The 24,789-nt window shown below is 40.4% G+C and overlaps 1 protein-coding gene across 5 annotated transcripts in view; it reads left to right on the forward strand.

Annotated features, from left to right (window-relative positions):
- Positions 1–6,669: 6,669 nt before the first annotated feature.
- ZC3H12C (zinc finger CCCH-type containing 12C) overlaps positions 6,670–24,789 on the forward strand; it is a 65,767-nt gene continuing 47,647 nt past the window's right edge. The window contains exons 1-2 of one of the 5 annotated variants that reach the window (XM_081543506.1): positions 6,670–6,940; positions 9,473–9,605. Coding sequence is in view for 1 of the 5 variants with exons in the window: in XM_081543501.1 (XP_081399627.1) it covers positions 11,079–11,102 (24 nt within the window). In the remaining 4 variants the exon portion in view is untranslated. Of the gene's footprint in view, positions 6,941–9,472; positions 9,606–10,841; positions 11,103–11,142; positions 11,316–11,474; positions 11,745–13,339; positions 13,443–24,789 lie in introns of those variants that run through there. The other 4 variants (XM_081543505.1, XM_081543501.1, XM_081543504.1 and 1 more) reach the window with 4 other exon arrangements.

Genomic DNA, 24,789 nt, shown 5'->3' on the forward strand with positions numbered 1-24,789 from the left:
GAAGTTCCCAATCTTTTAACCTCTGATAATTACTTTTCTTCTAGGTTCTGTGGCCTCAAACAACTTTGATCCTCTCTACTTTTTTGGTCTGTCCTTCAGCATTCCGAGTGCATTACAGAAATTATCTGATTTGAGATTCATGACAAGCCCATAAGGTCAGCACTATCAGTGCTTACGGAAGAAGAGACCAAGATACAGAGAGATGGTTTGGATCAGGGTGGTGGGAGAGGAGAAAGAGAGCAGATTAACAGATATATTTTGAAAGTGGAACCAACAAGGATTGGCTTCTAGGTTCAATGCGGAAGTGAGGGAAGGGGAAAATCCAGGATGATGCTAAAGCCACAGGGTGAATTATGCAGGCATTTGTTCACCCCACTTGTCATCTCTAACTGGACGTTCCAGAAGCTCTCCCAGAAGACAAAATCAATGTATCTAAAATTGAATGTTATCAATAATTTTTTTCCATAAAAGACACACTTCTCTTTTTAATATTTTCTTTTTCAGAGACTGTCACCATCACTGTATTAAGTGGCAAGTACTTTACAGAAAGTACTAGGGCTTCCCTGGTGGCTCAGTGGTAAAGAATCTATTTGCCAGCCCAGGAGACGCAGGAGACGTGGGTTTGATCCCTGGGTTGAGAAGATCCCCTGGAGGAGGAAATGGCAACTCACTCCAGTAATCTTGCCTGGGAAATCCCATGGACAGAAGAACCTGGTGGGCTACAGTCCATGGGGTCGCAAAAGAGTCAGATGTGACTTTGTGACTAAACAACAACAACAGCTTTACAGAAAGAGACAGGAATGAGAGAAGCAGTTTAAACGATAGTTGTAGATCCTACTATAGTGAAGATCTGTCTAGTGTTCAAATTGTTTTCTCCAACTTATTAATGTGATTTACTAGACATTTAGCTCCCTCATTTGACCATACGGTTCTCAAGGGCAGAGACTGTGCCTATAATTAGAGCCAGCATATACTGATTGTTTTCAAAATGTCAGGGCTGTGTTATCCCGCGCAGCGAGTGGGAGCAGGGGTGAGCGGAAGAAGAGGAGGGGTTGGCAGTGAACACAGGAGACTGAAGGAACCAGCAACGGCCTTCATCTTAGGGGTTCTCTAAGTCTGCTTTAGGAAGTAGGGTGCAACCAAACAGTGCTCAGCATACAGTAAATGTCCAATAAACATGTGTTGAATGAATGAATGCTAAGGCAGACAGAATTATTTGAGATCTGCATCCTGGTGATCACAGCTGACTGAATGAGCCCTTAACATGGGCAAGTTTGGCACTTAATCATATTTAAATTAGTGTTTTGTCTACATTTTTTTTCAAATGTATGTTTTACCTTTCTGAGAAAATACTTGGTTTTTTAAATTATGGATTGTGCCTTTTATGATTCCAACTTCAACGACAGAACTCAAAAAATAAATCAGGAGAGGCAGTGGAATATAGGTATGTAATGGAAGAAAAAGTTATAAACGGTGGTTGGTTACATCTGGGTGATGGGATGAAAGATGATTTGTATCTTTGAAACCTTATGTTTTTATATGTCTTAAAAAACTTTTGGTGGCTCAGTGGTAAAGAATCCACCTGCTAATGCAGGAGATGAATGTTCGATCCCTGGTCAGGAAGATTCCCCTGGAGGAGGAAATGGCAACTCACTCCAGTATTCTTGCCTGGGTTATCCCATGGACAGAGGAGCCTGGAGGGCTACAGTCCCTGGGGTTGCAAAAGAATCGGACACAACTTAGTGACTAAACAACAACAAAACAACAAAAACTTTCTACCATAAAAATGTACTTTTTTTATAATTTAAAATGATACTATAAGGTACTAGATATTAAAGCCAGTGAAATCCGCCTCCATTAACCCTTGTTCAAGATCCATACAGCTGAAGTATTTGAGTCTCAATTTCACTATTGGTCAGCTACATATATTTTAAAAAAAAAAAGTCATGGAAAATGCCAGCTCCTGCTTCTATACATAAAGAATTGACCACCAAGACAATAAAAATAATTGTTTAGCTCCAATCCTACCAACACACTAAAACATTCTTGCAAGCACACATTTTAGCAAAGTAAACACAGAAAGTAGCAGTAATGCATTTCATCAGGATAGGGTCTTCTAGTAAACAAGTTGTCCTTGTCAAAGCTTGTCGAGCATTTAGCTGCCTTTTACAGTTACAAGCAGCTCAAGAGGCTCTACATCTAAGGATTGAATTATATATGAGCCAAGCCCTGCCAGCCTTTCTACCCTTCTCTTCCCTTTCTCTGTGTTCTACTGTATTTTGACAAAGTTGTGTTTACAGAACCATTGGTATCCCAAGGCCCTCCTGATCAAAGAGCAATAAGATGTTTCAAAATTGCTTCTGTGTTTGTGTTGCCATGTGAACTTTTCCCCAAGAGCAAGTATTAACATTGAGACTCTGGCCCCAGATTGGTATCTTCTGTGAAAATGGATACTGATGAGTGACACTCAAAATGGCCTTCTCTTCAAATGCGAGTTAAATGTAGTTTGTCAGCCCCAGACTTGAGCTGGAGCAAAAGTCTTAGGCCAGGGAGGTTACTGCTATGTATGTTACAGACCTCAGTTCTCATTAAAATATTTACTGAGAGAAAAAATATGTAAGCAAAAATTAAAAAATGAAGTGACAGTTTCCTGAATTTCTCTAAGCAAGATTGCAATTAAAGAGTAGGAACTGCCAAAGACAGAAAATGCTCACTTTTTAAAATAGATGCTTGTAAAAATGACCCAGAAGGCCTAAACCTTCTCAGTAAACCAGGGGTCTGTGTACAAAACTAAAAAAAAAAAAAAACCAGAGGAAATCACGTGATAACTGAAGAGCTAGAGAAACATTTCGGGGGAATACTGACTTTGTTTCAAATTAGGTAAATGTTTGAACCAAAGGAAGGGTCATGAGACACAGAAACAGATAAATGACTATACTGTATCCAAAACCATTAAAAGCCAGCAGATAGCTCCAATCTTTACTTCCTCTTTGCTTTTTGCCATTAGGGTAGTATCATCTGCATATCTGAGGTTGCTGATATTTCTCCCATCATGTACAGAAGTGAGAGGTGGGCCATAAAGAAGCTTGAGTGCCAAAAAATTGTTGCTTTTGAACTGTGGTGCTTGAGAAGACTCTTGAGAGTCCCTTGGACAGCAGGAAATCAAACCAGCAAATCCTAAAGGAAATCAACCCTGAATATTCATTGGAAGGACTGATGCTGAAGCTGAAGCTCCAATAATTTGGCCACCTGATTCAAGGAGCCGACTCATTAGAAAAGACTCTGATGCTGGGAAAGATTGGGGGCAGGAGGAGAAGGGTGAAGAGGACAGAGGATGAGAGGGTTGGATGGCATCATCGACTCAATGGACATGAGTTTGAGCAAACTCTAGGAGATGGTGAAGGACAGGGAGGCCTGGTGTGCTGTAGTCCATGGGGTCACAAAGAGTCAGACACAACTTGTTGACTGAATAACAATAAGCTCCAATCTGTTTATCTCTTCAGCCTAGATAATCTCCTGCCTGTGCCCGTGGCACTTGCTTATGAGAAGACTCGAGCCACCTGACTGGACTCCTCATTTCTGGGTCCTGGATGCTCTGGCTTCAGGGGATATTTATCCCCTGGAACATCTACATTCAAACAAAAAATGCTGACATTGTAAATGTCTCCTTGATTTCTACTCTAAGGTTTGACAGGAGTACCTGGAACCTCCTTCTTCTTGTTATTCAGTTATTCAGTCATGTCTGACTCTTTGTGACCCCATGGACCATACCAGGCTTCCCTGTCCTTCACTATCTCCTGGAGTTTGCTCAAACTCATGTCCATTGAGTTGATAATGCCATCCAACCATCTTGTCCTCTGTCCTCATCCCCCTTCTCCTCCTGCTAGGTGGCCAAAGCATTGGAGTTTCAGCTTTAGCATCAGTCCTTCCAATGGATATTTAGGGTTGATTTCCTTTAGGATTGACTGGTTTGATCTCCTTGCAGTCCAAGGGACTCTCAAGAGTCTTCTCCAACACCACAGTTCAAAAGCATCAGTTTTTCAGCGCTCAGTCTTCTTTATGGCCCAGCTCTCACATCTGTACATGACTACTGGAAAAACCATAGCTTTGACTATGCAGACCTTTGTTGGCACCTAGGGTGACTGTCTCTGTATCCCTCAGACCCCAGCATCTAGGTTCACACACCCCATCCTAGACTCTGAAGCCAATGTAGACTCTAAATCAAGGTGACTCCCACTTCAGCCACCCAACTCTCCAGTGGTACAGTGACTCAGCAGCAAGCTATTCTGTTTATAGTCCTGTTCTTTCTGTAAACTGCAGCCCTTAATTATGCAGCCATCTCTTCTATTTTATTGTTGTGCTATTTGTTTCTTTAGGGAAATTTCTTTGTTTTCATTTGTTTGCTGGTTGGTCATGTTTCTTGTCTCTCTCTCTTTTACAAGCCAAGCCCCTACCTTGTTCCACTACTTCAGTAGTTGATTCCTTGCCTTGTTCCTCCATGCTTTAAGTATTTTTCTAATTTCCTAGTTGCTCTGAGATTTGAATTCTGCTTTGCCCACTCTTCCAGATGTTGCTGTTGTTTAGTCTCTAAGTTGTATCTAACTCTTTTGCAACCCCTTGGACTGCAGCCCGACAGGCTCTTCTGTCCATGGTATCCTCCAGGCAAGGATACTGGAGACTGTTGCCACTCCCTACTCCCTACTGGGTAGGGATCTTTCCTACCCAGGGATCGAACCCATGTCTCCCTGCATTGGCAGGCAAATTCTTTACTGCTGAGCTACCAGGGAAGCCCCACTCTTTCAAATACTGAAGCCCTAAAATTTTGTTCTCCTGGCCATGTCTTTACTGCTTTCTAACAGATTAAGGCCTAAATAAGTAGTCACAAGCTAGAGAGTCACTGAGTGTATGGTTTCCAGTTCCAACAGTCTAGAACCAACCCAAGTGCCTTCTATACACCAGGCACAGGAGCACTGAAGACATTGCAGCAAACAGAACAGACAGACTTCCTGCTTTTGTGGAGCTTACATTCTGATGTGGAGATACATAGTAAAATGAATAAGCAAATACAATGCTAAGTAATGAGTATCATGGGAAAAAAAAAATGTGCTTCATCTGCCCAGGCCTACTCCTGATTTACAATATCTACAGCTTATAGGAATTTCTCCTGCATCTGTTGATGAGAACTTCCCTTAGTTAAAGCAATTTCTATCAGAAATCTTCACAGAATCTGAGTTTGGAGCTTTTGACAATTACATTGTTTTAAAAAAAAATGATCAGTGCTATTAACACTGTCTGGGAATCTTTTAGCAATTATGGGATCTCCCCGTCCACATGATCATAAGAATCTTCCCCTCTCCTGGGAAGCCCCAGACTCCACACGTGCAACTCACAGGACTCCCTCAACTTCCTCTTCTCTTTATCTTCCTTTTCATCTATTTGAAAAAAATAATATCTGTTTATTTATAGAATCAAATAGAATGACGTGAATAGTAATGTGTGCGCTAAGTTGCTTCAGTCATGTCCAGCTCTGTGAGACCCTGTGGACTGTAGCCCACCAAGCTCCTCTGTCCATGAGATTCTCCAGGCAAGAATACTGAAGTGGGTTGTCATGCCCTTCTCCAGGGGATCTTCCCTGGGGTAGTACACATCACCAATAAATGCAAACTTAAAATTTTTTTTCGAATAGCTAATTCAAGTACCCAATTCAGAATTCAAAAGCCATTGTTGAGTGTAGAGTAAAAAGTGAATCTCTCTTCCTTCCTTTCTTCCAACTCATCCAGTTTCCTTGTCCAAGATAACACTCAGTAGTTTCTTATGCTTCCTCCCAGAGATGTCATGTGCTTATATAAGCAAACACAGAGATATTCTTTGTCTTTCACACAAACGATAGCATTCTATATACACTGGTTTTTACCTTACTGTCCCAATAAACAAAGGTCTTGAAATTTATTCCGTACACATAGGGCCACTTCACTCTCTTTCACAGGTGACTGGCACCCTAATATATGGCAACATTACAACTTATTTGAATAGTTTCCTATTAATGTACATTTAAGTTGGTCCTAATTTTTTTGACTTTGCAAGTAATGCTGCAATTAGTAGTCTTGTGATTTAGCCTTTTAACATAAGATGTACTCTAAGCTGGAAATCCCATAATTCTGTTTCCAACTCTTTCACTTTTGTACATTTGTAATTCTACATGCCTACTTCCTTCTCAAACAACAGATGCTTGCAGAGGTGATGAGGATGTTTTTGGCACATTTGAAAATCCATGTCGAAATAGCAATTTTAAAACTTTTGGGCAGGATGAACTGCAATGACAGGTGTAGTCCTTGTCAAGATGGCAAAATGTCACCTTAGGAGTATTTCTTAAGTGTTTTTTTTTTTATTTCAAAATTCCTATGTTGGTCAAATATGGTGAAATGAGTGCAACCACACTGCCCAGCTCAGGTAGAATAATCATGTAACTGGATGACACAAGCATATTGAAAATCTTGCTGTCTGACTTCCTGCGTGCTAAAAACAAGAGTCATGCTGCTGATATTGAATCCCGCGGTAACTCATCAAAAGAGAGAAGTTGTGGGATTGGCCAACAGCCCATATCTCGTACCCTCTAGTTTCCTTTCCCTAAGAACTCAGTATTAAAAAGAAACTCTAACCAGTCACTGTAGTACATAGAAAAGAAGTGTTTTATCCTTCTGTGTCCCTCTCACACAGATTATGTGCTTGGGAAGTGGCCGTTTAGAGTAATAATACTAAGGAAGCGTTATACATCATGGGTTGTTGGAATTAACCAGAACTTCTCTGAAAGACATAAAAGAAACTGTATATGAAAATTCACAGTATTCACCTGGATATATGAAGCTCTTCAATCAGAGGAAATCAAGTGCTGCACAAAAGAAGATGCATCTTATGGTCTAGTGACATCACTTCAACTAAGGTAAGTGTTTTGGCATAACTGATAAAGCAGGAGATGTGAGAACAAAGAAAATAATTCTCATCCCCACGTGTAGCAGGGGATAAGAATGTTCCTAAGGGCACCACTAGTAAAGCTCCAGATAGAACTAGAAGTAGTTTTCAGGGGTGTGAACCAGTTTTGAACCTGAAGGTGACCTGTGGGCCATCACTTTTGAAGCTCCTAGAGGTCTTAGACAAGGTGACTGGGCATCTGGAAGATGAGGCAGCCAAGTAAGGTGTGATAGGCACCTGAAACTGTCTTTTTCGGGTCAAATATGAATCTCCGTGTGAGGTAGTCTATCTAGGAGCTACATTTTAAAGAAGTTCTGCTGTTGCAACCATTCTTCCTCCCACCTTTTGCCTCCAACCTGCTCTTTCCAAAGTATTTGCTTTTAATTAGTGAGGCTGTCCCAAGTCTTTGCCTATTATGGATCCATAGCCTCTCAAATTCTTTACTTATATGCAATTCAAATTCACAATTCAAGGTCCAGGCTGCTTTTATAAAATACAAATGGGCTATCCAGAATTGATAATTAGCAAATGTGCCATATTTGCCTAATGCTTATTTTTGAAGTTTTAATATCAGACATTCAAAATTTGATCCTCAGTTTCACCATTTGCAAACTGAAAATTGTGGTCAGGTTCAATGATCTCTTAAGTTTTCTTTCATCAATCTAACATTCTCCGAAGCCATGAAATTTCTTTCCTATATATCTTATTTTCCTTTCAAGTAAATAGAACTTGGAGTAAAGAAGAAGAATTCCCTAAAGTTTATTTATCTCAGAGCCACAGAAGGATTGAAATATTCTTTGAACTCTGGTTTACTTAAGATGTACACCATGGTTGGTTATTGTTATAATTGTGACCATATAAAATGTTCATACTTATTCTCTCAGTAGCAAATAAAAGCCTCATTAACCCAACTTTTTGCCTTTTCTAGATAAAGCTGTGAAACACTTCCCCAAGCATATCCCCACTATTACCACAAACGCATGCCTAAAACCAAACTCCTCTAAACATTTGCTCAAAATAGTAGTTCCTATATCCCCAGACTTCCCTTTTTTCCAGTCAAAGCTATTACAGGTTTCATATTCATACTCCTAAGTCATTTTGGACTTCTCCTTTTTTCTTAGGTTAGTCTCCATTAAGTGTATCCAACCATTTACAAAGTCTCAGTGATTTTTGTCACAATGTCTCATTAACTGGTTCTTTCATTCCTTCCCTCATGATTTCTTCATTCCCGTCTGTTCTCCCATTCTGACCTTCAAATTTGTTTCCCTACATCAATCCTTCCCCTTTCCAAACCATCCAATAACCAATACAATATTGATTTTACTAAATTAGAAATGTTCTCCATGTTACCTTCTGTTCAAAACCCTTCACAGATTCCTCTGTGTATAAAGGCAACATGAGCTCAAACTCTGTCTGTCTCTCTCCCCATCTCTCTCATTTGTAAATCTCTGTGTAATTCGGTCCTACTTTTCCTTTCCAGCTCTTTTTATCCCTATATTTCAGATTTCCCTGGCATTCTATTTTTGCTTACGCTGTTTCACTCATATGCCCTTCCTTATCCTCTCTGCTTATCAAAATACTATCCATCTTCATTATCCAGTTTAATCTCCCCCTTTGGAAACCCTATCTTTTCATCCATTCCAATCTAAAGTGATTCCTCTGTCTTCTGTACCTTCATTGCCTTTATTACCCATGACGCATATTTAACGCTTAAAAATTGTCTTAACTTTCATGTTTTTATCTCCCAACTACATAGTAATGTAACTAAGGGTAGTTACTGTATCACTCACATAATGAGTCCTGAACCATAGAGTTAAACTGCCTGTGTTTTAATCTTTGTACTGTTTTTTACTGACCTTAACCTTGGTCTCAGTTTTCTCATTTGTGAAATGGAAACAGTGGTAGTTATTCCCTCATAGGGGTTTTGTGGGTGCTGTGTGAAAGAATATACCAAAGTGCTCAGAATCCTGCCTGGAACATAATGAACATTCACTAAATGTTGTCTATTTTAATACTTCTTCTTATCTTCACCTCCAAAGTACCTAATATAGTACACAATCATGCTAAATCAATATTGAGTGGAACTCAGTTGAGTCAATTGAGGGAAGTAAGATAGACTATGTGGGTGGTATTATTGTGGAGTAGGGGAACTTCCTGGCATCACTAAAATCATGTCACAGATGCCGTCACTGACTGTTGTCAGCTAGCCAGCCTCTTTCTAAGTCCCTGCCACTCCCTAATACTGCTCAAGAGACTTCTGAAGCTGGCTCAGAGAACATGGAATGCTTTCCCGAGCATCCCTCCCTTACTGCCAATTCAAACTGACCTGGCTGCAGAGAGCAGGTTGCCAAACTTCCTAAGGCGGTACTAAAAATATAGATCACAGGCTCACATATGCCCCCAAAGAAGCCTACTGGTCTACTATTTCAGTTACTAGGCCCCAACACTTGGCCTACTGTAGCGGAAAGCAGACTCAGTGAGATGCTCTCCTTTCATCTTGCAGTGTCACCGTGCCATGAACACCAGCCAGCAGGATACTCTCAGCTGGGACCCCGTTTCATCCATAGCTAAAGAGTAACAGATGCTGGCCAAAGAGGTGGAGGCATCTGTGCTGCTCAACTGAGCCATAAAAACAGGTTTGTTTTTTTTTAAATAGAGAAAGTGGAAAGTGTGAACCCCAGTAAGCATCACAGATATCACGACCATTAAGCAGCCCAATCAGATTCAGCAGAACCCAGGCTTAAAGCAAGTATGCCCCTATTGAAAACAATTCAGAGAGGCAAGAAATAATTTTGATAAAAGGTGAAGAGTGTGATCAAAAGTGTGATTCAAGGTCCCCTGAAACAAATATGTGCTTCCAATGCAGACGGACCTGGATTCCTCCTATGCAAGGAGGGTCATTTCGGGAAATTTTTCTAATCTCAGTCTTCTGTAGGAAAAAGAGGATTATAACACCTAACTCAGTCGGCTGTGGTGACACTTAAATGAGATAAGGCACTTAAAGCAGCTGCCAGGTCTGTGGCTCCTGGGAGGGGCACAATCCCCTCTCCCTCTAAAAGTACAAGCATCCTGCCCAAGGCTAGGAGTGAGGCGTCAGAAGACAATTCCACGGGCAGGTGAGTGAGACGATTTGAACATTGCTGAAACGCTGGCCTAGGCTGTGCTGGATGTTGGACTTTCCGCAGAAGTAGAAAGGCCCGATGCGCTCAGCTCTTTCACACTTGCAACTCCCACCTCCGTGCTGTCTCCTCCCAACCTCCGGAAAGAGATCTGGATTCAACCTGGCTTTCGCCTCCATTTTGACATGTTGCCACTTCCAACAGGGCCAGTTCCCTTACTGCAAGAAGTCCTTCCCCTGGGTGAAATCCCAACAGCTTCATTTGTTTATTCATAAATTCCCTTATTGGTCTTGCTAATGCCAGGTGTGGTTTTTTCCCCCTCATTACGGAATCCTGATAATAAGCAAACAAGCACGGGGAAAGGAAGACAGCGATTCCCTTGGCTGCCCAGGGAATGATCCGTGTTATTGCCGGGTGCGGGAGGCGTAACCGAGCCGAGGGGCGCCCGCCCGGCCCGGGCAGTGGGGAGCGGGGCGGGGAGGTCGGGACCCCCGGGCTGGGCGCGAGGCGAGGCGGCGCGGGGACCTCGGGCGGCCGCCGTGGCCCGGTCGAGCCCGACAGGTTCCAGCAGCTCCCCTCACCCCTCTCCACGCCTCCCGGGTTTTCCCCTGGGCTCGGGGTTTCCTGTTTCAGTTCTCGGTGATCTCCAGCAGCAGGTGCTGGTTTGCCAAGCTCGGCTCCCGACGAAGCGAAGGAGGAGAAGGAAAAAGAGGAAAGGGGAGGAGGAAGCGGCGGCGCAGCGGCTGCGGCTGCGGCTGCGGGCGGGCGAGGGGCGAAGCGGCCGCGGCAGAGACTGGCTCGCCCTCCTCGCGGAGCGGCGGCGCGGGCGACGGGCCGAGCCGGGGCCCCGGCGGGTGGCCGGCGGGCGGGCGGGCGGCAATGGGGGAGCCTCCCGCTCGCCCGGCGCCCTAGCGGCGGCCTGGGGCTGAAGGAGAGGCGGCCGCCCGCCAGCGGGTCCTGGGGCGGCCCCGGCTTCCCGGGCATGTGGTGATGGCCGAGGAGGAGAGGCTGCAAGTAGGTTGAGCAACAGAGCGGGGCGCGCGCGCGTGGCGGGCGGGGTGCGCTTGGGGCCGGTCGGAGGAAGGGGCGCAGGGGCCGCGGGCGGGCGAGGCGCCGAGCGGGCAGGGCCGGGGTGGCTGCTGTCGCTGCGGGCCCCGCCGCCGCCGCCGCCGCCGCTGCGGCCGCCTCTCCCTCGCCGGGTCGGCCCTGCCGGGTAGCGGCCCCCAGGTTTGTCCCTCGGGAAGCGGGTGGAGGGGCGGACCGCGCCGACCGTGGCCCTCCTGGGGGAGCCGGGCGACGGGAGGGCTGCGGGCCGGGAGGCCGCGCCCGAGCGTTGGGCGGAGGGGCCGGGACCCGGGGCGGCCGCGCCGGCTCAGCTCCAGGCCCAGGGAGGCCCGGGTCCCGGGAGGTCGAGTCCCTGCGCCCCGGCTGTCCCCGGGGCTCGGGCGGGGCCGAGCGGAAAGCCCGGCGCATCCTCCCCCCGGGGGTAGAGCCGGCCCCACCGGGGATGTCGGGCGAGATGGGGCCGGTCTCTCCGGCCCCGAGGCCTAAGGCTCTGGTCCACTCCCGGCCGAACATGGAGGCGGGCCCGGGCGCCCCGGATGGACACGGACCCACAGCCCGTCTGCGACAGCTGAGACCCGGAGCGCCCGTGGGGTGAGGCGGCATCCGACCGCTCTGATCCAGCCCCAGCCATTAGATTTGTATTATCCGTCGGTCCAGCCAGACTGCCGCCCCCAGGCGGGCTGTGGCGAAATCCCCTCTGTCCTCCGGCCCCGCCTGCACCCCTAACTCCTCAATCTCCAGGCGAATTCTCATTTTCGCCCTGCGCTCATTCAGCTCGACCGGTTCCCACGTTAAACTCCCTACAAAGAGGTGTTACAGATAAGACTCGGAGAAATGAATCCCGCTTTTCTTCCCTTAACTGCTTCGTCCTTCCCCTCCTTGAGGTCCTTAAAAACAGCCTAAAGCTTCCAAGGACTGATTCCTCTAACTGGGTACCTTGCCGTTTGGGTAACCGTTAAAAATCCTGGTTTGTGATAGATAAAGGGATGAAATACTAATCCAGATTTAGGGAAAGTTTTCCTATTGGTTGCAAGATTGTGTTGGAATATCCCCATGCCCATGAGACACTTATTGATTCAGGTTTATTTTTTTTTTTTAAATCATCTTAGAATAGTTGCAGATTCTGGGGGCTCAGTATATTTAGAAATTTGAGAAAGTGCATCAGTTCTTATTTCCTCATTTCGTTTTTCTAATGCATATTATAGACGGAAAACAGTGATATACCTCATGAAAGTTTTGGACTTTATTAAAATCACAAGGGATATAATATGTTATATTATTTTTATGGTCGATATATTTAGGGTATGAGGGTATGACTTTCATTTACTTAATCACATCTGCAGTTTTAGCAGCAATTTCTCAATCCGTTTGAATATAAGGATAGCTTCACCAAGTATTTGTAAAATTGTCTTACTGCTGATAACCCCAGGAAGATTATTTCAGACTTGCCTCTCTGTTCACCTGTTTTCTTCCAGTTTGGCATTTGGATTTTAAATTACCTTAATCTGTCTACTTGAACATACCCTAAAAATCAGAATGGTCTAGTAACTGACTGTGTATCTATAAGTTCAAATGTTTGAATATTTTATTTAAGTTGAGTATTTAAGAATGCATTTGACTTTCAAAGTAAGTTACATTTCTACCTCCAGCATCACACATGTACTTAAACACTATATGTAAAGTAAAATGAACTTTTAAACAAAACAACAAAAAAGAGGCCACTTTTTTTAACCTGCTTTTAAAAATGAAAGTCTAATGAAATTAGTTTATTATAATGGAAAATACTAAAAGATAGGAAACAGAAACTTGGAATGTTTGTATGCTGATGGAAGTTTTTATTAGTCATTTCCTTTTATTACATTTTTGTTTTAATTGACTAATAAAAGTATCCTATTTTACGTTACTGGCTTCTCTGAAGCTATGTTTTCATGGATTATATCTGCCAAATTGGACCCCAGGTGTTCAGTGGATATCATGACTGAGCAACTGTATTTTGGATCTGATGGCATAAAGATAATTTTCAGGTCTGTGATGAGATATCAGTTCTCTAACTTTGCTTTGGTTTTTATAGCTAAGATAGTAATAGCTATTGAAGAGTTGGACACGACTGGGTGACTGAACAACAATTGTGCACAGATAGGCCAATGTCATGTTTATTCTTTGTTTTTATTATTTTCATTCTGCAGATAAGGAAGCTGAGACTGAAAGTTTAAATAACTTGCCCAAAGTCACACATCTATTTAGTAAATTGCAGAAAGGAGTTTGAACCCCTGAGTCTGACTTTGAAAGGTATCCCTTATCCCTTAACTACTGGGCAGTTCTGCCTTCCTGTGATACTGTTTTTTAGTTTGTTCTTTACAAGGTGTGTCATTGTGTGTTTGTATGTTGATAAATATAGTTTGAAAATTTAAAGATGCATGATAATTCTTACGCCCAGTGAACTAGCATCAAGTAAAACCCATAAACAGATGTCTGAACATTCCAAGCATTCTGCCTTTAAGATAAATTATCAAATCTCTAAAGGTGGATAGGGAATAAAAATCCCAAGGTCTTCCTGCTTGCCTAGAATATTCTTCCTCTAGACCCTCTCACCTTTTGCCTAGTTCACAGCTCATTCCTCAGGCCTCAGCTTTGATCTCACTTGGTTTACACCATTGTAGGTTGATTGATAATAGTAGGTGGCACTGGGCCAAGCACGGTTCTAACTGCTGTACATACATTAATGTATCTAATACTTACTGCACTCCTATGAAGAAGTGTTTCGGTACTCTTTTTTTTCTTTTCTGATGAGGAAACCAAACTAACTTGTGTTTAAATAACTTACTAGAGGTCTCACAGTTAATGGCAGAGCAAGTGTTCCAACCAGTTGGAATATTTGGTTCAAGTTGGCTAAGAACTAAATATTAAGGTCTCTTTAACTTAATACATGTTAATAAATATATCTATTATTGTGAGATTTAAACTATAAAATGGAATCATCTCAGAGGTTTGGTTCTAAAAAGGTGTATCTTTTTCTTGTATAATTGGAATTAACACTGTTTATAGAGCTTGGTGATCCATCTTTCCATCCCCATTTAACATGCACTAAGGATTTTCTCATGAACTTAAAAATATTTCAAACATTTTCTTCCTAAGAACATATTTTACTTAATCATTCTATTTCAGTATATTTGTTACTCTCTAATATTTTAGTGGGCATCCCAGGTAGCACAGTGGTGAGGAATCCACATGCCAGTCCAGGAGACACAAGAGACTCAGGTTCAATCCCTAGGTCGGGACGAGTCCCTGGAGTAGGAAATGGCAACCCACTCCAGTATTCTTGCCTGGAAAATTCCATGGACAGAGGAGCCTGGCAGGCTACAATTCATAGGGTTGCAAAGAGTCGGACACTACTGAGCAACTGAGCACACACACAATATTTTAATGTCACAGTAAAATTTTTTTCTGCATCTGTGTTCTTAGGATGAATTCGTAGAAGTAATGATCAAAGAGAATAAGCTTTAAGGTCTTTGATGGTGAAAAAGTTTTCCAGAAAAGCTGTATCGATATGTACACTTATCAGCAAAGAGAGAGCTGATTTCATTCCATGTTTGAGTGCACTGTTAACTTTAAAATTTTGACAGTTTGTTACATGAGCGTTAGCACAATTTTAAGCTGATTTTTTTCTACTTATATTTTAAGATATTAAAGTAGAGCAGGTTGATTAAGAAAAAAGCAGAGAAAAGTAAAACCACCTGAAATCTTATCCATAAATAGCTTCTGTAAATATTTTGATAAACACTCCTATTTTTTTTATTGCTGTATTTATATGTTACAGAATTTTTACTTGGGTTTTAAATTGAAAACACAAGCATTTTCTAATCCCTCATCTTTAGGCAAAATTGTTTATTTATTCTCCTGTGTTTTCAAAATACTGTGAATCCGCCTATAGCCCTTGCATATTTGGTGATAGTTAGCTGTTTCATTTTTATTCCTTTTTTGCTTTCTGTGCCTGTGCTCTTCATCTATAAAACAACAAAAAAAATACTAGCTAAAACATAGATTTGTCGTAAGGATTAACAATAATACAAAATGTTTATAACCATACCTTATACTGTGTCTAGGATCTTCTTTATCTTGTTTAGGCTCCTCAAGGGCAAAGACTCCAGGCTATTGTTTTATCCCAAGTTTTCTACAGTGTTTGGCACCTCATAGATACTTCATGAATGTTAAAGGCCACAGAGTACGTTCTTTAAACGGATCTGCTAAGATGTGGTAGGATGAACAAAAGCCAGGAAACGGTTAAGAGGTGATCATAATAATCAGTGCAGAGCAAATAACACAATTGGTATACCCAACATTTTAAAATTATCTTAAAATGTATAGTGTCATTTCTTGAGTAGCTGTATACATTTGCCCTAAAAAAATATAATGAACCTTATCTACCCCACTTAGCTGGGGAAGGTTATTATAAAAGTGAATTTCTAAAAGTTAGTCTTAAGATCTTTCAGGAGCAAAACGTTTTAACTTTTAAATAGAAAAATTTATACCCATGAATTATATTTTTCTACCTTCAAGTCATATAGCCTTTAAGTTCACTTACTGTAAAACATAATAGCCAATATTTACTGGGCACTAATTTATGCCAGGTACAGTATTAAGCACTTTACTTACATTATCTAATTTAGTTTTACATCAATTGTATAAAGTTTATACTGTTGTTTTGCCTATCTTCCAGGTGATGGAACAGAAGTTATCAAGATTTCTGATTTATCCTAACTAAACAGCAATGCTTGTTTAGCTTTTATTATTATTATTATTATTTTATAGATGATGAGGACAGCAGAATTCAATGATTTCTATTGATTTATAGCAGTGATTTTTGGTCTTCTTTCCTGCTGTTAGCTGTTCCTTGCTGACATCGTCACTTCCTCTAATTTGAAGCAGATAACTGATATGAACTGTGAAACTGAATGACAACAGCTAATATCATGGCTAAAATAAAAGTATTTTAGGTAGCAGTTAAAGGCTCATAGGACTCTCAGATTGCTTCGGTTGGAGAACTGAGAGACTGTACTTGAAAGAGAGCAGTTGGGGCCTCTGAGTCAGCTAGTGCGTGTGTGCTAACTGGCCTCAGTTGAGTTCGACTCTGCAACCCTATGGACCGTAGCCCACCAGGCTCATCTGTCCATGAGATTCTCCAGACAAGAATACTGGAGTGGGTGGCCGTGCCCTCTTCCAGGGGATCTTCCCCACCTAGGGATCAAACCCACTGTCTCCTGCGGCTCCTGCATTGCATGCAGATTCTTTACCGCTAAGCCACTGGGGAAGCCAACATCAGCTAGACCTGGGTTTAAATCCCAGCTCTGTCCTTGACTGGCTGTGACCCTAGATAGAACTCAATTTCTCTTTGATTTCTTGTTCAGTACTTTGCAAGTTGTTTTTACTAATTCAAGCTAATGAGTGTAAAAGTGCCCAGAACACAGAAGACACTTAATGTTATTATAAAATGATTTATCAGTATTCACTGAATTGATTAGACAGAGATTTTGTTTTGTTTTTCTGTCTACTTATTCACTGACTCTTGTGTTCTGAGTAATTGGGATTACCAGATTAAAAATATTTGTAAAATCAAATTTACTGCTTTTAATATGTCAGTTTATAGTTTGGATTTTTCAAAGTGAAAGTTGCTCAGTTGTGTCCAACTCTTTGGGACCCTGGAATTCTCTAGGCCAGAATACTGGAGTGGGTAGCCTTTCCCTTCTCCAGGGGATCGATCGAACCCAGGTCTCCCGCATTACAGGCAGATTCTTTACCAGCTGAGCCACAAGGGAAACGCAAGAATACTGGAGTGGGTAACCTATCCTTTCTCCAGGGGATCTTCCTGACCCAGGAATTGAACTATGGTCTCCTGCATAGCAGGCAGATTCTTTACCAACTGAGCTATCGAGGAAGCCCTAGATTTTTCAAAGGGCTCTCAAATATGTTACCTCCTGTCTTTTAGGGTGAAGCTAAAATTAGTTTCTGTTCTTTTTTCTTAGTTATCTCTACTCATTTCCTATTCAAAATTATGTGGGCTTAATTTTATCCTTATTCTGTAACTTTGGTCAGTTTTAAATCTTGGCTTTTACTTTATAATGTATTGTTTCGTATACTTACAGGGAGCAGGTTTCCCATGTAATTCAGGCTGCCTCCTCACTGTTGACTTAATATTTTTTTATCTTTAAGTTATCATTTTCCTTGAATTGCTCCCACTGAGTTGGCGATTTTGTGTATTAGATACTTCTTGGAATTTTGCTGTCATTTTAAATGATTAGTATAGATCTAAAATGCTGGAAATGTTTAATAAATTATCTATTTTGATAAAGTAGGTATTTCTATTTTTGCTAAGATAGAAAAGTGCCTTAAGTAACATAAAATTTTTAAGTCATCAAGTATGTTACAATTAGCAGTATCAGGCATAGGGAAAAAATGGTTTCAAATAGAGATGTTTTCTGAAGGACATTTCTATTATTTTGAGCACTTCATTTTATCTTTTAAAACTAAATTTTGAGTTAAAGTTATTTTTTTTCCAGTTTTTTTTAATTGCAAGATATTTGCTTTACAATATTGTGCTGGTTTTTGCCATACATCAACAGGAATCAACCACAGGTATCATATGTCCCCTCCCTCTTGAACCTCCCTCCCGTATCTCATCCCCTCTCACCCCTCTAGGTTGTCACAGAGCACTGGGTTGAGCTCCCTGAGTCAGATAGCAACTTCTCACTTGAGTTAAATATTTTAACACATTTATTTTATCACATTGTTTAAACAGAGAAAAAGTTAAAAAAAAAAAAGTGATCCATAATTCTCCCCTAGAGATAAGTTTTGGTAATTTTTTTTAACTCTCCTAGTAACTATAAACACTTCCTTTAAAAAATTTGTATGCATATGTAGTTTTATTTCTTACTGTTCTTTCAATGTACTATGTTTTCCTGTATCATTAAATATCCTTTTAAAGACAATTTTTGTATATTAATATTGTGATTATTATTTTGAATGTCAGCATGTTCAAGTATGACTAATTTAATCAAGCTTACATTAAGTATTTAGAGTATGACACATTTTTTTATTGTTATAATGAACAATGATAAATGTCCGTGTATCTTTGTACACACTTAGGAATGTATTTTATACAAATTCCTAGATGTGATCATGCAAATTGCGCTCTGGAAAACTTGCACCAATTTATATTCTTTTTAGAAATCCATGTGTGTTGCTCTCAGTACCCATCACTCTTTCCCTGCACAACCTGTCTTTGTTAATTTGATAGACAAGAATGACATAATAGTGCTAAGAAACTCCTTCAGTAGAGTCACAAAGATTGAATTTGAATTCCTGTTCTGACATTTGTGTATTCTTGGGCAAATGTCTTATATTTTCCTGAGCCTCAGTTTTTTGTGTGAAATTGTGATGATAGTACCTATTATCATGGTAATATCATATAATATCATGGTTGTGGATATTAACCAGTAATGTATAAGCCCCTGAGAGATGTTAGCAATCATTTTTTATTATGAATAAGATTTTGCCTTACTATATTTTATGCTTGATATGCCTATGTTTTATACCTTGTAGTGGGTGGTATAAAGGAAAGTTATTCAATTTTAAATAACCTTCTAGTTACCCTGTGCTCAGTGATGTCCGACTCTGTGACCCCATGGACTGTAGCCCACTAGGCTCCTCTGTCCATGGAATTTTCCAGGCAAGAATAATGGAGTGGGTTGCCATTTCCTTCTCCAGGAGATCTTCCTGACTCAGGGATCAAACTTGCATCTCCTGCATTGGCAGGTGGATTCTTTACTACCTGGCCACCTGGGAATCCCCTACTGAATTCTTATGTACTGTTAGTTACATTGTAGGACTTACTTCCAGTACTTTTTCAGTTGAGTCTCTGGATTTTCAGGATATATTATAGTGACCCCAAAATAATACCAATTTTTAAAAAAAACTTCAACTTTTTTTCTTCTCTTGTTGCATTGGTTGAAATCATAGAACAGTATTGATTAATAATAGGTATTTGAGCTTATTTCTGATTTTAATGGGTCTTTTTCTGTTATTTCATTTTTTAAATGCCAATGGCTATTGTTTCCTGACATAGGTATCCCCTGCTTGCATACAAATATTCCTGTAAATATCTGTAAAAGTTAAACATGAGAAGCTTGAAAATAGATTTATAGATTATGGGAAGATTCCCTTAAATTACTAAATTCCTAAGTATCTTTTAGACACATCTTCAAAATTATTTTCAGCATTTGACTCATATTATTTTCTTTTTAAATTAAGCATGCAGTCAGTCATTTTAAGTAAGACTTAAATGTCAGTAAGGCTGAATTTTACTGCTTTCAACCCACTTAATGATTCCATCCTTATCTCAGACTTTGAGGCCCACTCTACTTTTCACCATTGTCCACTATTACATCCTTTTATAAAATATGATTTAAAGTAAATGAAACAGATTTGTCCCTTGGAATAAAACCCTTTCTTCAAATAACGTCTTAGAGTCAGAGTCCCAGTGCCCTCGTTACTCAGCCTCCAAGGCAGCTTTCAGAACACTTTAAAAACGACTGCCCCTCAAAAAAGATTCAGATAATTTACACACCACAAAAATGACCCTGCTACTGAAACTGAAGTATTCAGAGGCCAGCAAGAAACCAACCTTGTGATATAATAAGGTTTATATTAAATCATTTTGTATCAAGGTCCTAATTTAGCTTGATTTCAAAAATAAGTATAGCAACATATACTGTATGAAAAATATGGTATTCACAAATCTAGCTAGTATCTAGTGTCTTTCTATTGTTAGATTACTAAAATTTGGATCCTGGACACTGTTCTTTTTTCTACAGTTTTCCATCCATCCAGTACTATATTTTTAAATACCATCTACATGCTAATGACTACCAAATATTTTATCTCCAATCCCGACTTCTCTCTGTTACCCAGCTATCTTGGGACAGCTCTACTTGGATAGCAATTGGTATCTGAAACAAAATTGTCTAAAACAGAATTTTCGTCCTTCCAAATCTGTCTCTTTGCAAGTCTTCCCCGCTTTTTAAGAGTTAATACTGACTTCTCAGCTGCTCAAACCAAAAATCTCGAGGTTCTTGGCTCTTCATGTCTCTTTCATCTTCCACATCCATCCAATACAAGTCTTTAATCATTACTTATGATTAAATGAATTGAATTAACAATGTTCAATGTTAGAAAAATCTATTATAGAATAAAATCTACTGGCTAATGTGTATTATTGTAATTTGAATACACTATATAACTTATCTTTCTTACATTTATCCCTTTTGAATAAAGTGTAAGTAAGATTATACATATATTTGGTTAGTTTTGTCCATCTTTGTTAGGTTTGTCAACATAATTATGCTATTCTCATAAACCAGTTGGGATGTTTTTCATGTTCTTAAGTGCCCTAGAAAATCTCAGTAACAGAGGAGTTTGCTAGAACATTCCCATAGAACCTATAGGTATAGTATTCTTTGTGAGAAATGGAATGGAGGGTATAAATCTTAAACAAAGTTCTTATTTCTTCCATGGTTATTCACATTTACAACCTTTTCTTAAATTGGCTTCAACTATAGATTCTTATTTATTGGCATAAAGATATATGGAAAGAATGCTTTCCATTTTATTGAACATTATGTTTGTACTGTTACATATTTGTGGAGTTCCTCAACCTCTTGGTCACGTTTTTAGGAATTTATTCACTTATTAATTTATTCATTCATATTTAGAACCAGCTTTCTATTATATTAACCATTTCTACAATTTTTTGCTTCCTAATTTACTTACTTATGCTTTTATTTTTATTCCTCTGTCTGCCTTTATTTTTGGTTTGTTTGCTCATTTTGACCTTTGTAATTTAAATGTTTAATTGCTTTCTTTTTTAAAAATACATTTATACCATTAATTTTTTCATTGAGTATCTGTTTGACCACATCTCACAGGTTATAACCCTATTGTCATCCATTTCTGATGTCCATAATTTTATTTTTCTTTAACCACCGGGTTATCTGGTAGAGAGATTTAATGTATATGAAACCATTTACCTCAGATTGGGACTTGAACCCATATGCCAGGACTTGACCTAGCAAATCCCAGTTTGGGACTTGAAGCCAGCCAAAATCCTGCCTGGGATTCTAACCCAGCCAAAGTCCACACTGTTCCACCTGAGATCTCAGACCTGGTTTTAGGACCTAATGAAGCTCAGTTTCTTGATGTCTCATTGTAGAAAGAATTCGGTGAGAGACAAAGTAATAGATAAGAAGTGGCTTTATTCAGAGAGAAACACATTCCACAGAGTGTGGGCCTTCACAGAGGGCAAGTGCAACTTTGAAATGTGGTGTGGTTTGCTTTATGGCCTGGGTAATTTCATGGGCTAATGAGTGGGAGGACTATGACAACCATTTTGGGGAAGGGGCTGAGATTTCCAGCATTGGGCTGTTGCCCACTTTCTGGTTTTTGATGGTCAGCCTTGGAACTGTCGTGGCGCCTCTGGGTGTCCTGTTTAGCTTGCTGATGTGTTACAATGAGTGTATACTGAGGATTAAGGTCTGGTCAAGTTGACTTGTCTACCATCTTGATCCATTTGATTCTAATCAGTTTATGTTGTGTCCTCTGGCTATGCCATTCTTTTAAAGGTTGTGCCCTGCCACCTTCCCTTCTGTTTCATATAGATACTGAGTTTTTATGGTTTTTATCATTTAAGGCCTATGGATAAACTAAGTAAATATAATGCTTTGGATTGTCAGGGCTTTGTGTCATCCTTGTGTAAGGATAGGATGGTGTAACTTTCAAAATAAGCTAAGTTCCCAGTTTATTTTAAAAATATCTGTGTTCCATAAACGGGGCACATTTGCCTGCAGATCTCTGCACCTCTTGATCCTCATGTGTTCCCTTCTGTGAGTGTTCTAGGATTTCCTGAGGTTGGAAGTTGAACCGGCAGCTCTGTTTTTCTATGTTCTTTACTAGTTTAAAGTATTTCAGGATGTACCTCCCAGGTACTCCCCACTCTTACCCCCCAAATTGTAAAGCTTTGGAAATAAAAACTAGTTCTTTCCTGACCTGTTTCTGAATGGGATGGATAAATTGGACAAGAGAAATTGCAGAATTATAGAAAGTACTCCACATTCTTTAAAATGGACGGTGGAAACAATTCTAGTTATCCCTATAAGTAAGAAAAACAAAATGCCTTAAATTGCTGCCCTTTTATTTCCCATTAACTTCTTTATTTTTCAGTGTTCTTTTAGGCCTTTTGATTACATTAAAGAGACATCTTTAGAGGTCCCAAGGTCTTTAATCTCTTCCTTTGAATAAGAACATCAGTAGGGAATCAGAGGCATCTAATGTTTGAAGTCAATCCTGATCCACAAATTAAAAAGATTTTCTGTACTAAGAGAGTAGGTTCAGAATATAGTTACTATAAGTGTGATTCTGAAAAAAACATCAGGAGTTGGCTTATAAGAAAAAAAATTTCACAAAATTAATTTTGTGAATTTCATTGATGTAGAAAATTTTGCTACTGGCCTAGGTGGCTGGGAAGCACATGCCAGGTTGGCAGCTGCAACTTAGCTTCTAGACCATCGCGTGCTGGGATAGCACCTGAGTGAAGATTTGGCAGGTAGAGAAAGCACTTTGGAATTCCTGAGTGGCAGCCAGAAAGCAGAATGTGAATTTGGCAAGAGCACGACCAGGTGCTGAGTCTTGGGCCTGAGAATTCCTCAAAATAACAGGTAGATCATGAATGTTTATTTCCCACATTGATAACAAATGAGTTCTTAAGTTTTATGTGCATTTTAGTAGACTGAGTACTTATTTGATGATAAACACCTAGTATAAGCTAATTCAGTTCAACATGGATTTATATTTGATCAAAATCCTGAAATAATTTTCTCCTCAATGTGTTCTTAGCCTCTTCTGCAATTTTTTGTGTTATCTCTTAAAAAATAATCCAAATTAAAAGATAAAATAATCAGTTTTTTATTTTAGAAATACTAGGTCTAAGGACTTCACTGGTAGTCCAGTGGTTAAGACTCTATACTTCCACTTTAGGGGGTGTGGGTTTGATTCCTGGTCTGGGAACTAAGATCTTGCATGCTGTGTAGCATGGCCAAAAAAAAAAGTACTGAATCTAGAGACTGATAGTTTAATTGCTAAATCTTTGCTTCCTAATAAGGTAGCCTTTTGCTTACCAAACCCAATGGCTTACGAATCTCTTCCAAAAGTGAGAAATGTGGTGAACGGGTTCTATGCTCCCTGCACCCCCTTCTCCCCACGCATGTGTGTGTGCATGCACACACAACGCACACGACATACACAGGCACCAACAAGGAAGGAGGTCCAGAGACTATGCTGAGTTTTTATATTTAACAATCTTTCATCAGTCTTTTTATCTAAATAGTCACTTTGTTTAACAAGCTGTCCTTAGAGTATCCATTGTACCCCTTCCTCAAGAATCTTTCACACTTAGATGCTTAATATTTACTTTAATCATATAAGCATCACATTACCTTCACTGATCTTTCTTTTTGAGTTTTGATTTTTGTGGGGAGACTGGATGGAGCAACTAGGATGGGAGTATTTAGACTGCCAAACGGCAGCATTAAGTCTCTAGGTATCTTGAGAGCTGAGAAAGAAGATTGAAGATGCATTAAAAAAAAAAAGGAGGCAGGAGAGCAACCAGAACACACCTCCTGTCCCCGAACACTGGCAGTGCCCTGGCGGTGCCCGTCCTCACCTTGCTGCCCCCAAACACTGGCAGTGCCCTGGCGGTGCCCGTCCTCACCTTGCACTCTTCTTCCCCAGTCGGTCCTGGCCCTCCTGGGACTTGGGGAGGCTGGGAAAGGACTGCAGGGTTGAGAGTGGTAGTCAGGTTAATTTTGACCGAGAATTACAGGGTAAAGGAGAGCCAAAGTTTGCCTCATGGAACCAGCTCTGTTTTCTCATATGTGCGTTATGTGCTCAGTTGCTCGGTCATGTCCAACTCTTTGCGACCCCATAGCCCGTGGGATTTTCATGCAAGAACGCTGGAGTGGGTTGCCATTTCCTCCTCCAGGGGATCTTCCCAATGCAGGGATTGAACCTGCGTCTGTTGCATCTCCCGTATTGGTAAGCGGATTCTTTACCACTAGCACCACCTGTTTTCCCAATTCACTGCTATTCCTTCCTTTTTTTCCTCTGAAGTTACTGTCCTTTTATTTATTACTCGTCTTTAACTTACACATAGGTGGGCATGCCTTTTTTCTCTCCTGCCCCATTGAATCCCTTCTCCTGGTTTAAAGTTCTTAAAAGGAAAAAAAAACTTATATCTCTCTCCCCACTAAAATATCTTTCTATATCTTACTCTTTTCCTGCCAAACTTTTTAAAAGAATAAGATGCTGTCATCTCTTCTTCAGATCATACCTACTCCTTAACTGGGAGTTTTTAGCCTGTGTTCTGTGGTTCCCTGAAGCGTCCATTGATAGAAATTGGGCATTCTCTGATTTGAATGGGAAAAAAATTTAGTATTTATATTCATATACTCTAATTGAAATTTACTGTTAGTCTCAATTATTAATGTAAGCAACAAGTCCAATTTTAATAACAGCAAATGTTTCCCTATCAGCC

Source organism: Giraffa tippelskirchi, chromosome 11 (genome assembly GCF_054371585.1).
Source record: "Giraffa tippelskirchi isolate mGirTip1 chromosome 11, T2T-mGirTip1v1.2.pri, whole genome shotgun sequence".
NCBI classification, from domain to species: domain Eukaryota; kingdom Metazoa; phylum Chordata; class Mammalia; order Artiodactyla; family Giraffidae; genus Giraffa; species Giraffa tippelskirchi.